The sequence below is a fragment of the Pundamilia nyererei genome, unplaced genomic scaffold, assembly GCF_000239375.1.
Source record: "Pundamilia nyererei isolate P.nyererei 1_Seehausen unplaced genomic scaffold, PunNye1.0 scaffold00176, whole genome shotgun sequence".
Lineage (NCBI taxonomy): Eukaryota > Metazoa > Chordata > Actinopteri > Cichliformes > Cichlidae > Pundamilia > Pundamilia nyererei.
This window is the reverse complement of record NW_005187577.1, coordinates 995,910-1,011,128: the sequence shown is the minus strand read 5'-3', so window position 1 is coordinate 1,011,128 and position 15,219 is coordinate 995,910. Positions and strand designations below refer to the sequence as shown.

Sequence of the window (15,219 nt, the reverse complement as noted above, 5' to 3'; positions counted from 1 at the left end):
CCCCCAGACAACATAGCCCCTGGGATCCCTGGGACACACAAACCCCTCCACCACGATAAGGTAGCGATTCAAGGAGGAGCAGCACAAATCCGATATTTTCAAATCCGACCTGGGTCACTTTCATATGTGGTACTGAATCCGATACATATCTGATGTTTTAGAAAGTGACTGCTGTTTGAACGGTCATGTCGCATTAAATCCGTCTTTTATGTCACTGACACAAGACAGACGCCAATTATCAGCGCCAGAGAAGACATCGCGAATGCTTCCTGGCCATCCAGTGAAACTGTTTGGAAGACAACGTTGGAGAAACGTGAACATTTTATTTATACTGTATAATCTGCAGATTCTGACAGAAATCTGCAACTATCCTTTGAAGCACTGCTCCTCTCTAAAACAGCAATAAGGATAATTATTAGGCCATTTGTAAATGACAAAATAACATAAAGCAAAATTGGGAAACGTAAAGTCTGAAACAAGTCTTTATATTAAGGTCCATCAGTCAAACAATCCTGTTTGCTCTGGGTCTAAACAGAGCGCGTTGTGTGTGTCGTCTTCTTTTGTGCATGCGAGCCGCTTTGAGGGTTCACACTAGAGCGCGTCTGCTGTCACATTTTATTTGTAGTGTGGACAAGCAGAGAAAAAAAAAAATCGGATTGATCAAAAAAAATCGGAATTGAGCATTAAGACCTGCAGTGTGAACGTAGCCTATGACATATGGGCCACCTAAGAGCAGTTCACAAACAGCAGCAGTACATTTGTTGCATAAACTAGACTCTTTTGTGAAAGTGGATTTTGTTGATATCGAATCTGACGCAGCACGATAGTCACGATAATATTTGCATGTAACCAGTGGAAAGCTAAAATTTATTTATTCATTTAACAACATCATTTCATAATTACTGCAAAGTATCCACAGCAAACAGTACACATTTTAAAAATATCTTAAATATTATCTGGGAAATATTAATATTAGCTTTCTCTGCTCTACTGTAAACTGAACAGAGGTTTTGATCGGTAATGGGACAAAACATCACCGTGGAATTTGGGAAGCTGCTCTACACACCAAACTGTTGTAGCTGCTTAACACTCATTCATTAGTATCCAGGCATCAATTTTCTTGTGCTTATCCAAGCTTACCCAGCTACTGGCTCCCTGTGTGAGGATATGAATGGGAACCAGAACTGGAGACAGTCTCTCTGGCGTTGGAGCCTCACATTCCTCACTCACAGAGTCATATGCCAAAATAGCAGACTCCTTTTGAGCCCCTAATCTGAGCTAAGATTGTACTGATGGACACCTACATCAGAAACTGACTTGTTTTTCGTTGTATGTAAACATGTCTTTGTGTTGAAAGTGAGAAAAAAAACTCCTGGTGTGTTTGTGTGATTCAGAGAACACTACCTCTGCCATCAGATCTGTGACTGCAGACAGGGCCAATATAAGGATCAGACCATCGAGCCCAGCTTGACTTAGAGTTCCTCCTAAATGACCGGGTTTTCCCATGCTCTCTCTGAGGAAGAACCCATTTCCACCACTTAAATCTGATCTTTTTCCTTAGCTTGTGGCTACAGGCAAGGGTAGAAACACAGATCAACAAGTCTGGCTTCACACTCAACTCTGTTTTCACTACAACAGTGTATCGATGCAGACACTGCACTAGTCTACCACACTGTATCCACTCATTTTAGCAACTGGAGATTGGACCGCCAACTGACCTACAAAGCGCCAGACCCTCAGCCACGCGCTTGCCAAAAAGCCCCACTACAAGGCCTGACTCGAAATCGAGGGCCTCTGTATCCCTGTGCTGCATGAGTTAATCCTTTGAATGTGACTTTAATCACTGTTTTTATAATAAACTCATCAATCTGACCTTCTAACCAGGACCAATTTGCCCTGAAAGAACCTATGAGGGCTTAATTCCCCCCGAAGACTACAAATCTCACCAAACATTCATGGATTCTTTCATACTTAAGAAAGCTCAAAAGCTTCAAAGCACTTAGTAGTTTGTAGCGACTCACTTACAATAGAAACAGTGTGCATTACACCAAATCACAAGAGTTCAACGTCCCACAGGAAACACGCTACCGTTTATCTGTCCACTCCTATTAGAAACTAATCTGACTGCTTATTGTAGAGCATTGACTTTGTTGTGACTGTTGTTGTAATATCAATAAAACTGATTTAAGTTACAATGTGATTCAGTGTGAAGTTTTGTGCTTTAAAAAAATTCAAAGCCTTTGAAATTTGACTCAGAACGAGGTGATTTCCATCTGAGATTTAATTTGAGCCGGTGAGTGTTCAGCAGTTAATCGACACAATAATCGAAAGCTTATCCAACAATGAAAAAAACCCCCAAAACAAACAAAAGAGAAAAAGCTTTAATTGCAGCCTTATTCATGTCTGTTCATGTGTGTGTTTGCGTGTCTCACTGCGCGTTGCGACAGTAGATTGCGCAGCAGACCGAGGGTCTTCATCAGCACGTTGGTGTCGGGGTCTGATAGCAGGCGGAACAGCTGTTCTGTGCCCAAACACCGAACAATCTCCACCTTCACCTTCTGATCAGCTTGGAACGCCATATTCTTAACACACAAACACACAAAGTAGTCAGTCGGGATATTTTAACATCAAGCCAAACACAGCAGCTCACTTTTACAGTGCAGACGAAGGGTGGAGGGGAATATTTTAAAGTAAAAAAATTAAATAAAAGCTCACCATCAGGGCCCAGATCCCATTGACTCTCAGTGCAGGACTGTCGCTCTGGGTTAGACTGCATAGTAATTCCATTACCCCTGACTCCAGGATGGGCTGCAGACACACAAAGACAACTGGACTCAACATTAAAGTAATTAAAAAACAAAAAAGAAAACGTTACTTTACTAAACAGCTATTTTTTAACATCTCCATCAGGAACGGCATCATCATCATCATCATCATCAGTCGTGCAGTCTGCAGAGCATTTCCTCTCAAATACTGTCTGCATGGGGCTGTTGCCTACCTACATTCATAATCAGCTCTTGTAGAAACACCTTATACAAATGTGGGAGCCGGGTTTGTCTCTTTTTGGTGCTTTGCCTGTGTCAGAAATGCAGGTGTGACGTGTGTGCCTGCTTTTTGGTTAAAAGCAGCTTCTTCCTGCAGGGCTGTGAGGAGGGGTTAGTGAGTTTACAGCTTCAGAATGCAGACGATCAGAAAACATTTAATTTCTCTGCTTTACAACTCCCTCTAGTCATTCACGGTGTCGCTCCCTCAACCACAGCCGTCCACTCTCTCCGCTTCTCTCTGCACTTCAGTCTGGGTTCCTTCTCAGAGTAGGTGTAAGACCTGCACTTAATCTCTTTTGCTGTAGGGAAATGTGGCTTCTGAGCTTCTACCTGCCCTGCTGTGTTTACCAGCACATGTTCCACCTGCTCAGTTTTTAAAGCTTTCTGCTGTGGCTGAAAACGAGGCTGTGTGAGCGGTGAGATTGTACCAAACTAGGACAGCTGTGAATCAAACAGCCGAACAACGAGATGAACGTGTCAGCAAACTCGATTCATTTCAGAACCCGGAGTGTCTCCATGAGTGTACCTCTTTGCTGGGTGAGAATTCCAGCAGTAGATTGCATAGTGTAGAGGAAGCCATAACCAGGACTTCATCCGGGGCGTTCTGCAAGAGCTGCGTACAACAGAACACACAACCTTAGTTGATATTTCCTCTCACAATCGCAGACAGGCTCGACGTTAATGTGTCAGGTAGAGAAACTCAGAGCTCCACTAAATAGCTGTGAAAATATGCTGTAAACAAAACTTTAACGTCAAATTCCAGTGACCTTCATCAGGGGTTTCCATACTGCATGATCGTGGAAGCTGGTTCTCAGCTGCTGCACCGACCGAGAAAGACTGTGAAGACACCTAGGACAAAACAAAAATATAAACAGGTGGTTTAATGGAGATATTCAGTGTGTCAAAGCTTTGGTTTAATGTACCAGAACAGCACCGGAGCCTGAATTAAACTGCCTGTGGTTTTACTCATCAACAGGCAAATCCCACTGTGGTCCAAGCCAGGCCTCCAGAGTGCAACAGCAAGCTGACATAAAGGGTTAAATGTGTACAGAGAATTAATACTAATTATATGATTTAAAAAGTAATGTAACATTTTCTCTAACACAACTGTATGAGATCTAATGTAGTTACATTGGAAACATTACCGCAAGTGGACCTATTACACTAAATTCTTCAGCTCCCTTTACATTAAGGTCCTGCCCCCCTTAAGCTAGCTTCATTCTGATAGGTTGCCCTACATCTTAGTTTTCCCCAAACAGAAGCAGCGAAAGGCTGTGGCTCTGCTGTAAACCTTTTAAGAATATCGATCTTAATTAGAAACGGCAAATTTCTCTAATACATCCGTACCAGTTTGGACATGAATCTGATCCAGAGCATGAGTGCGCACAGCACGAGGAAAGCAACAAACATTAAAGCAGGACGTCTCTGTTCAGTAAATATTTTGCTCATTACTGTTTATTGGATTATTAGGGTGGATATAATATTTCAATCAAATCTACATGACTTCCTGTTAAAAGATCTACATAAAAGCAATAAAATGGCTAAAGTGGAAAACTTTCTATGCCAAAACAGGTCCACTTTAACTTTACCAAGCTCAAATTTAGTGCTAACCTCCTCAAGTCTTTGCAGCTGTCTCACTTTGCACCATACCTGACAGCCGCCAAACGGACTTTAATGCTGGATTCTGATAGGCCACTGACTATCCTGTCCATCATGTTCTCCGTCTCTGTTATCTGAAAGCCAACATGAGGGGCCGGGTTAGCACAGAAACATATAATGACACGTTTACATAAGCAAACAGAGACGTAAACCAGAGGGCACCTTTTTGCGGATCTCCTCATCGTTGGAGCCCAGCGAGGCGTACAGTTTGAAAGCTGCTTGTCTCAGCTCGTGTGCGTGTTTCAGGTCGTGGTCCAGCTGCAAGACAGCAAAGTGAACTGTTGCTGAACATTAAGTGACAAAGGTTTTTTTATTCAAGGTGAAGGATCCATTTTATGATTAATAAATATGTTTATCAGCATTACGTATTTGTTCCTGGGAACTGAATGACCTCAATCTGAGGGTTACCGGGTCAAAGCTGAGTGATCGAACAGCTAAACAGTCTTTCTGGGCAAAAGGAATACATTTCAACAGCCTTCAATTTGTCTTAGTAAACAAGAAAGGAAATGTTTTAGGGACACAGACAGCAGATATTTAAATGCCCTGAAAAACATCTACAACTATAAGACTGATTAGCACAAGTTCAGTTTGTTGGTTCACAGACAAATGTTACAAGCCCCTGAACTTTTCATCAGAATCCCGCTATTGAGCCAAATGGATGCAATCAAATTTGTTACGCACAGAAGAAAAGAAGTTTTGATAATCCCAAAAGGAAACTGTCAGCACTTTCTAATGCTCCGACTTTCAATTCACAGGTCCAATTTTTAGTGAGTCCACATCTTTACTGTGACTATGGTCGAAGCATTAGCTACGCTTCATTGTTGTTTATAAAACATCAGCAATCAAATCATTTCGTAACTGCATCTTCTGACAAAAATCTCCAAACACACAATTTACAGACCACAGCTGTGCTATGATTTACACTAAATTTACATGTAAACGTGATCACTCATAGCTACACAACTAGTTTTCCTCTCACTCAGCACACGGGCTGCAAATCAGCTGCTCACTGAACAGAGCAGACATACACAGGTGTGCCTGCAGCAAATATAATTCACACTCAATTATTTAAAGTTGTGATCAAAAGTTGACACTCATCGTAGGCATGAATGCCACGGTAATGCTTTCAGTGATTTCTTTGAACTATTTTATGTTCCAGGGAAGAAATGACTGCAGCTTACATCATTAAAAAACAACAACAAGTGAGTGCACAACTTTGAATTTACACACAAAGTCAAATATATACAAACCTTTTAATAGGTGGTGCAATATGTAAGCACATTTTTTAATAAAAAAAAAAAATCTATATGAAAATTGTATTAACAAATTAGAAGGCCGTTAACTGTGAAATCTGGACTGCACTCTCAGCAGACACTGAATGGGCCATGTTGGTCATGTTTGAAGAACAGTGTTCTGTGTTCTTCACAGCACTGGTTTGCCCTCTTGTGGGCATAATGGGATATTTAAACAGATACGTGTGTGTTTTGTGACAACACTATTTCATGGGGGCAGTGGGAGACCTTAGACCAGCAGCTGGTTTCATCGAGAGCAGCTTAGAGAAGGGGAAATCTAAAAGTCACAAAGCCTGTGATGGATGAAAAGTTGCCACAGTGGCAACGTCTTGAACTGACGTGTGATGAACAATGCAATCAAGTTCTCTGAGATTCCTCATTTTAAAAGATAAATATTAAAACTGCTTAACTGAACAGACACAACTCACCCTCTTGATGTCAGTGATGGCAGACACCGAGCTGGGGTACTTGAAGTAGTCGGCTAGCATGGCCACGAGGTGATCAGTGGTGCTTGCGATCCTCTGCAGCTCCACGTCGGGCTCCATGAGATAGGCCAGTGTCTCTGCACCCTCCACCCTTTCCTCGAGCAAATGCTCTTTACTGCACATTCGCACGAGACATGGCAGGGTCTGCACAAGCAGCAAAAAGTCACATTTAAGGGGGAAAAAACAAAAAAGAAGTGCCACTGGTAGAGTATCACAAGAGAAATGATGAAGCGAGGCACAAGAACATGTGGGAAAAATCTGACCTTTAGTACTATGCAGCTATCGTCTGTCCTGATGGCACTCGCTCGACACATATAGGTTAGACTGGAACAGGAGAAGAGGTCACAAATAAACAAAAGGTACAGAGGATATAACTCAGTAATAAATAAATGTTATGCCACTCACCATTTGGCTGCTGTTAGCTGCATTTCAATGGGTTGATCCCTTTGCATCATTTTGACAAATACCTGAGTGAGTAGCTCACCATCCACCAGCACTGATGAGGAAAAAAAGCACATGAGAGGAGAAAAAGACGAGAGAAAGTAGAAGAAGAAAAGCTCCTCACCATTCACCAGTGTCATGGAGACCTGAGTGTTCTCATACGCCAGGACTGAGAAACACTTTAACGCCTGCATCCGGACCTGGAGAACAGAGGACGATGTATGGAGTGTTACAGAGTATTGTGTGTCAAAGGTCATATGGTCACACGGGGTAAAGATGCACACTCCCATTATACCTTATAAGAGGGTGAAATGAGCAAAGGGGCAATATTTTGGATGGCGCCGTGGTTGAAAAGGATCGTCTGGTGCTCTGGAGTCTGAACACAACAAATCTCAAATCAGCAATCGATCAGTCTGAACAGAGACACTGTGATGGACTCCAGTGTGTTTATGGGCAATCAAATACCAACAAATACCTTACAACAGTGGGAGAAGATCTGGGTGATGTACTCCTGGGTTCTCAGAGAGTTGCTCAGAAGAGACATTAAATGAGGAATCACAGTGGGGTCCTCAAAAAGAAAACAAACGAAAGAGAACATACACACAGAATCATTTCAATGAGAGAATGGGTGATCATGTTCAAGAATAGTCAACTTTTAAACCATCTCTGATGTGAAAATGTAAACAGGGTGGGTGAAAATAAACTCCTGACAATCTCAGTTCTAAGAGATAAGATAAGATAAAACTTTATTGATCCCACAACGGGGACATTTTTGCGTCACCTCAGCTCAAGTACAGATATCAGAAGGAAATACAAAAATACAAATAAGTACAATCAGTGAAAAAAGTAAGAGAATGCACTATATACAATGGTAGCATACACAGTATGTGATTATGGATATGGTTGGAAATATGGAAGACAAACTATATAGCTTGACATAACTATTGTACCACTACTATTCCTATTTATAGACATGTGTACACACACACACACACACACACACACACTAAATATACATATGTATACATATACATACATATATACCGGCACATGTCCATACACATGGAAGGTCCATTATGCATGAAGTGGTGACCGTGGATGTTCAGTGTCCAGTGACTTATGACTTTGTGATTGAGGGGTTACAGAGTCTAACTGCTGTTGGGATGAATGATCTGCGAAAGCGCTCCTTCCTGCAGCGAGGGTGTTTCAGTCTCTGACTAAAGGAGCTGCTCAGCCCACTCACATACTCATGCAGTGGGTGATGTGGGTTGTTCATGATGGATGTCAGCTTTACTAACATCCTCCTCTCCATCCACTCCCCCTGCAGGCCACTGCATATAAAAGGGCAGATGCTACCACAGTGTCATAGAATGTCCTTAACAGAGTCCTGCAGACTCCGAAGGACCTCAGTCTCCTCAGCGGGTGGAGTCGACTCTGGCCCTTCTTATACAGGATGTCTGTATTTGTAGTCCAGTCCAGTTTATTGTTGAGGTGAACACCCAGGTACTTCTGTGGTGCTTTGTAAAAGATAAACCGTTCCATGTCAGCTGTGTCAGAGGAAACGCACTCGCAACCACTCAACAAGAGCGATGAGTCACCATACTCTGCACGGCACCTTGCAAATAGGGTAGCCACTGCTGCTAGCAATGCTAACAATAGAGTGACTGTTTAACACATGCTTTTTATTTTTCCTTTCTTTTTTTTTTAAACTTTCAGTCAAATAGTCGCGAGTAACATCTTTAACTAAAACTGTCCTCATGCTTTCTGTTGGAGATAAAAGAATGTGATGGTTTTTTTTTTGTTTTTTTTTAAAGACTGACCTGCTGATTATGAGTTTGACCAAGTAAGTATCCATGACAGCATGGATACTTTTGAACTTTTCTTTAATTCTCTCATAAAGATGAAATTTAAGAACCTCTCCTTTGCCCCTAACAATGAGTTTCGACACCTCACTAAAGTCACGGTATGACGACAATCAGGAGTGTTTCTTGGCTTTTCCAACAGTAGCCGCATAGTCAGAGACCACCACTAACTAACTCATCACTAACTTTTGATGCAAACCAGTCATTTTGTTTTGTAAGCAGGCTGAAATCACTCAGACCAGGAGAGCTTCAAGGACTACTCCCAGCAAGCTTTGAAGGGGTAAACAGGGTTTTGTTGTTTTTGGTTATAAAAATGACTTTTTCCTCAACAACTGCACGACTCAAATCTCAAAATTAGGTGCACCAGGTTACCACGCAGAGCTTCATTTTACTAATACAACTGGAGTATATTTACATTTATCTGACATGGTTTGCGTGCTTGTGTCTAGCTGACACCAGTGTTGGTATCCTGTGTCCATCCTCTTTGCGTAAACAAACTGCTGATGGTTAAAGTCTTTGATGGCTGCAAAGGCTTAAACAGAAAGACAGTTTATATGCTGGCTAGCCAGCTATTCAAACAAGGAAATGACAGATGGGTGCTCTGGTAGATTTCTGGTTACAGCGAGACAGATACAGTCGCCCCACATTACTGATTCCATTTTCTTTCAGAGAAGAATCAATATGCTGCATTTAAACTGCTTTAGGTGTTTACACAGCATACTGCTACCAAGCGGAACAATCACACTTGTCTGTGCCACCATGAGGTTTAATTAACACCTCTAAGCTGCACGTCCGCTGCAGCAGAGGCTAACGAGTGTGGCAAAGAATTTGATAAGACTCTGAATCAAATCAGATCATATTAATCACTGCATTTCTTCCAATAATACATTTTATTAGTGCCTCTGTTCTGTATTTATTTGCTACAACAAATACCTGAGACTGGTACTCTGCGCTTGTCATGACCAAACTTGTCTACACATGTGGTATAGAAGGCATTTAAGGCGACCTACAGTATAAAGCAGCTGCACAGGGGTGACTGGACTGATGAAGACAGTTCTGAGACATCGAAGGCAAGCTTCAATGAAGACCAGGTCCGGAGATAAGAGACCTGCAAGCACACAGAGTACGTGTAATCTCACGTCACCTACAGTATTTGCATACATCTGTGTGTGCGTGTGTGTTTGACCCAACCTTGAAGAAGGGCAGGGATGATGTGACAGTCCACCAGGGACTTGATGTTGTTCTCAGTGCCCATGGCGAGGCTTCCCAACACTACGGCGCACTCTGTCCTCAGCTCCATACTGGACGAGCTCTGCTGCAGCAGGTATAATAACCTGGAGCCAACAGAGGAGGGAAGCACAGTCAGGGTTTCTCTAGGTTTTGTAATAAGACAGTTGAATAAAGTCTTATCACTTCTATCCAATGCAATTTATATACAGAGCACTTAAACACACAACAGTCACCTCAAGGCACTTTATACTGTAAGACAAAGAACCTACAATAATAAAGAGAAAATCCCAACAATAAGATGACCCCTCCATGAGCAAGCACTGAGTTTGTCACTGCGGAAAGGAAAAACTCTCGTTTAACAGGAAGAAACCTCCAGCAGAACCATACATAGGAAGTGGAAAAAGACAAATAAAGCCCCAGCAGCCTATTTTTCTAGCCTTTGCCTAGAGAGGACGTCTGTTTCCCAACTCCAACCTGGGAGCCGGTTCAACATGAGAACAAACCCTGCATAACCTGTAAGACATAGCAGAATTTACTACCAGGTTATATTGCATAGCTTTAACAACTGTGCTGTAGTTTCATATTATCATGAACTACAACTTTATACTACTGTCAACAAAACAGGCATCAGCCTGTAGAACCTGGGGGTAAAAATAAACTTGGCCCTAACAGACCTTTTTTAAGTATCCATCTACTCTGTATCTGTGACCAAATGGGTTCAGAGGATGGCTGGGGTAATGTACTGTGGTGAGTTTCATGCTCTGTTATGATATCAAAGAGGTTGGGGGTTGCAAAACAACTGGATTCAAAAGCACCATAAGTGCTTTTAATGTGGTCCAACTTATTTGGTTGGAGGAACAGACACAAGAGGGTAAGCGTGCCATGTTCCAACAGCTTCATGTAAGTGCATTAGAATGACTTTTTCAAAGACCTAAAGAAGGAAGTAGAGAGCAGGAGAGCGTGAGAGGCGCGGGGATTCATACCTCGGCACGGCTCCGAGGACAATCAGATTGGCCTTCTGCTTGTTGTTTCCTATGACAGCGTTCTTCATGTCACTGTGAAAGCATACAAATACATCCATATGAGACATGTGAATGTATTTGAAACAACATAATATAACCTTAAGAGTGAATATGAACACCTTGATTTATAGCATGTTATCATTTAATTGATAAGTTATAAGCACATCAGGGCGACACAGGTCAGGCAGGCTGACAGTTTTAAAAACAACAATAGAAATCATTGATATCAAGCTCATGTTCTACATATTCTCATGTAACACATTAGAAATGAACAGGCTTTGTCTAAGTGCATTTTTTCCCCCATGAGCTTCTTCTGCTCTGTTAGTACCTTCAGATGATATGTGATATCAAACTGCAGCAAGGTGAGTGGAAAAGCACACTGATCTAGGAGGCAGTTAAGGCGGTCAGGCGCTCGGCTAATGAAACGATACAAGTCGTAACCAGAGCTAGTCTCCCCGCAAGTTAAAAATAACTAAATAGTCCGAGTCCAAATCACAGCAGTCCAGACCAAGAGTGAGAGTGAGACACGAAGTCACAAACAGCTAAGCCTGTGCATGTAAGCACACACTCCTGCTGCAACACTGTCGTCACTAATGTTTAGAATTTGGGACATTAAAAACAAGCACGTGTTGGTAAATGATAAACAGCCTGTGGAATTAAACTCTTAGCAACAACAACAGCTGAATTTAACGTAACAGGGTGGACTGTTTGTTTTTGTTTTTTTTAACCATCAATTTCATTCATTTTCAACAAAAAAGAAAGAAAGAAAAATCAGGAAAGCCCAAAGACGTGCTATTGCAGTGGCTGAATAAAGTCTGCAAATTGGAGGCAAGCAGAATTTGACAGCTGTCATTTACTGCAAAAAATTTTTTTCAAACACTTTTTTTCCTGCACTTTGTAAAACAAAATTTAAAACAAAATCAAAAACAAAACAGCACACGCAGAGATTTTTCTGCAATGTCTCCACCCACCAAACAGGTTTTGGCCTTCCACCAAGAGAATTAATGAAAACTGTGAAAAAAAATATATATGTAAGACTTCAATTTAATTTACAAGTTTGAAGCATAATGCATTTTATGCATCAAACAAAAACAAAAAAACTCTATAAGATGCACAGACTTCTTGCCTTGCCTACATAATGCGCGACAGTATTTTTGTGTGTATTCACATAAGTACTATTCTGACACAGGAAACACCTTGATATACATGTGTATATATCATACGCGATCAGACCCACACTTACATGACTCCCTGAAGCACTTTCTGTGGGTCGGGGTCAAACAGTCTGTCAACATAATGGCGACTAGTGGCGGTGACTTCCTGCATTAGAACAAAAAACAAAACAAAAACACAAACATGACTTTTAGAAATCACTGACTTGACCCTGGATTTACCTTGTACAGTATTTTTTCTCTACACTATCAAATGCTGTCCTCCACATCTGACAACTGACAAAGTGCACATATTTCAGCAGAGTAAAAGCCTACGGAATTTGGTTTCTAACTGAACAATTATTAACCATTAAATAAACAATAATTAATTATACATAAAAAGGGCAGTTTTAAATTGTTATTTTTTTTACAACTAAAATAACACCTTTTGTGTTACACACAGGAAAAATACAGCAGCCTCCACGGCAGGAGCCTTTAAAAGCTTTTTGACACTGCGACACCAGAAAACTTTGTTTATATCACTGGCAGCTTTGACCAGAACTTTCCGCAGAAGTCAACGTCCTCCAGCTGCCAACGGAGTCACACTTTGATGCCAGCACGTAGCTCACAAGGTGTCCCAACACGTTCTGTACCTGTGTACCTCTCATTCAGACAGCCACTGTGGCAAACATTCATTTCACAAGTATACAGCATTATGTATGTATACACAATAACGGATCAACTCGTTTTTTGTTTTGTTTTTTAAAAAAGAGTGAAGCTGAGATGCTAAAGTATCAGTTACCATGATATCTTCAATCACACTGCCTCCTTTCTGCATACACCTACCATGGGGGGCGTTTCACGGGGGCTCCTTATGCGCTTTTTCGTGGAACATTTTGCGTTATATTAGCCAAGTTACAGTTGGCAGTGAGTGTCACTTGCTAGAGTAAATCCCGGAGTCTTACCAATTACTACAGCTCTGACTGCCAACACACTACATATAAAAAAAACCCTCAAGAGTAAGGAAACCAGTGAGTTAGCGAAGTTTGCTTCGCTAGCTTAACCGTATGCTACAGTTGCTAATGTTACTTGCAGGAGCACCTAACGTTAGCTAGGTTTACAATGTTAAGTTTGCTATTGCAATTAAGACGGCGCATAACTTAAAATCAAATAATACTGAGTGGTTTGAATAAAAATCTCATTCCTACAACTTTTTATCCAATGTGCATGATGCATTCTATAAACGTGTTTTGACTACTGCAAAACTGGTGACAGCACTGGTACTCTTAGCAATTAGCTGCTAACTCATTCCGAGTAACACTGACAGCTAGTTTGTTCGCTCAATTTTGTTTTAGGTTACAACGACGGGGCGAGCGGGCACAGCTCGCATGTATTCTCTTTATTGTGTTCGGAAGGTTCCCGCCCGCCCGGGCAACGCAAGGAAGAAAATCATTCTCTACAACAGCTACGTAGGCGGACCGCTACATGTTGCAATGCCTTTAACTTAGCTTTATGGCTAACAGAAAAAACCTTTATACTTGAGAGCTTCTAGATGACCAAACAAAATCAGCTACTCGCAGTTGCCGTTTGCATTCTATAACCTGACAATGCTAGTTGAAATTATAAAGACTGGCACTCACAGACAGCACACTGATGCGGAGTGGGGCCTCCAATAAGCACGCCATCTCTCTTCCTCCGATGGAGCGCCCCAATCGGCGCAGCAGTCTGGAGACACTCCACCCCCCAGAGCAGCTTTGAGGGGCCTTTAAAAAGTAAATGTAGCCTAATCAGACAACTCTTTGCTAGCGTTATTTCTAAAACAGGCCCCTATATTCTTCCGTAGGCTCAGCTGTGATGTCCCGTAGCAGATATGCAACAAAAACCAACACCGCTAACTTAGCGAGCTCTCTGACAGACCGTGGACTTGTCAATAAAGTAAATATTGTTTATAAACGTGACGTAGTTGCTGTCTGCTTGAATTTGATTCGACACAATAGGTTGAGTCGTGCGAACTATGCATCAGATTAAGGAATAAATTTAAAAACGCAAATTTTTAAAATACAATATATTTTTACATCAAGACTTAGCAACAAGTATAGTAATATAATTCTACACATTTATAATGGAATCTACTGCTAGTCACTAGAATTTGATGAAGAATTGCGCATGCGCTCATATTGGTAGAGGCGAGGTGGGAACATCCATTCTATTCGTTTCTTCCACAAACATAAGCATGTTTTTTTGCACAAGTTTGCAACTTTATGGACTATAAACCGGTTCAAAATACTCGTTAATTACACCCCATCTGTAAGTACTCAGCTCGTTCACTTTGCTCTTATATAACAAATTTCCTCCATATACGCTGTCGAGTTGTTTCGCTTAATTACGTAGCCTAGCTAGCTGTTGCGTGTTGTATCGTAGGACCTGAGCTTCTAGTAGCTACCCTGCTTGAGTGTGAGGATACGAAGTAGAGAATACTTTAAAGCAGCATGGGACACATTTGTCAGATTAAAAAAATAAAAATAAAAATAAAAAGCATCGTGCACTACTTACTGCACGTATTCAAGGGCTACCCGCCGGTGCAGCGTGCATTGTAGAGTCTTTAATGTTTTAAAAAAGGTGCTAGGGTCATCTTCAGTTCGCATACCTTTCGTTTAATTTATTGTTTCTAGCTAAATGAAACATGACAGTCCAACAGGAGCTCTGCTCATACGCTAAAATTAAACGGGTGTCTACCCGATTGCTCCTGGATAGCTTTAGTCACATGGTAATTCATTAGCACTGTTTAAGATCATCCAAGACCGTATTGTAGCTTATTAAAGTCCCTTTCCACTGTGTGATTAAAAGGCAACTAAAACTATGATCCAAGAAGATGTGGAAAAATAAAATTTACCCCACTGAAATGTATATTAGAACTAGACTTTAGCGAAATTGTGTGTTAAGTGAAAGTAATCATCATCACCATTGTATGTCTTCACAGATTGCCAAATCATCTTTTAGGAGGCCGTGGACCTCGGCTTGACTGTGTCCACA

General features: G+C 41.4%; 1 protein-coding gene across 4 annotated transcripts in view; it reads right to left on the bottom strand.

Annotated features, from left to right (window-relative positions):
• The window catches only part of armc8 (armadillo repeat containing 8), a 25,268-nt gene extending 10,057 nt beyond the window's left edge, over window positions 1-15,211 (bottom strand). Inside the window, exons 1-18 of one of the 4 annotated variants that reach the window (XM_005746298.1) lie at window positions 15,149-15,211; window positions 13,827-13,949; window positions 12,279-12,355; window positions 10,997-11,068; window positions 9,975-10,117; window positions 9,794-9,891; window positions 7,397-7,489; window positions 7,217-7,297; window positions 7,046-7,121; window positions 6,886-6,976; window positions 6,744-6,804; window positions 6,424-6,624; window positions 4,866-4,961; window positions 4,695-4,777; window positions 3,812-3,893; window positions 3,571-3,657; window positions 2,716-2,808; window positions 2,433-2,582 (exon numbers count right to left, since the gene is read on the bottom strand). In XM_005746298.1, the coding sequence (XP_005746355.1) occupies window positions 2,433-2,582; window positions 2,716-2,808; window positions 3,571-3,657; window positions 3,812-3,893; window positions 4,695-4,777; window positions 4,866-4,961; window positions 6,424-6,624; window positions 6,744-6,804; window positions 6,886-6,976; window positions 7,046-7,121; window positions 7,217-7,297; window positions 7,397-7,489; window positions 9,794-9,891; window positions 9,975-10,117; window positions 10,997-11,068; window positions 12,279-12,355; window positions 13,827-13,949; window positions 15,149-15,151 (1,710 nt within the window). In that variant the 5' untranslated portion in view covers window positions 15,152-15,211. Of the gene's footprint in view, window positions 1-2,432; window positions 2,583-2,715; window positions 2,809-3,570; window positions 3,658-3,811; window positions 3,894-4,694; window positions 4,778-4,865; window positions 4,962-6,423; window positions 6,625-6,743; window positions 6,805-6,885; window positions 6,977-7,045; window positions 7,122-7,216; window positions 7,298-7,396; window positions 7,490-9,793; window positions 9,892-9,974; window positions 10,118-10,996; window positions 11,069-12,278; window positions 12,356-13,032; window positions 13,209-13,826; window positions 13,950-14,739; window positions 14,823-15,148 lie in introns of those variants that run through there. The other 3 variants (XM_005746299.1, XM_005746301.1, XM_005746300.1) reach the window with 3 other exon arrangements.
• Between the last annotated feature and the right edge of the window lie 8 nt (window positions 15,212-15,219).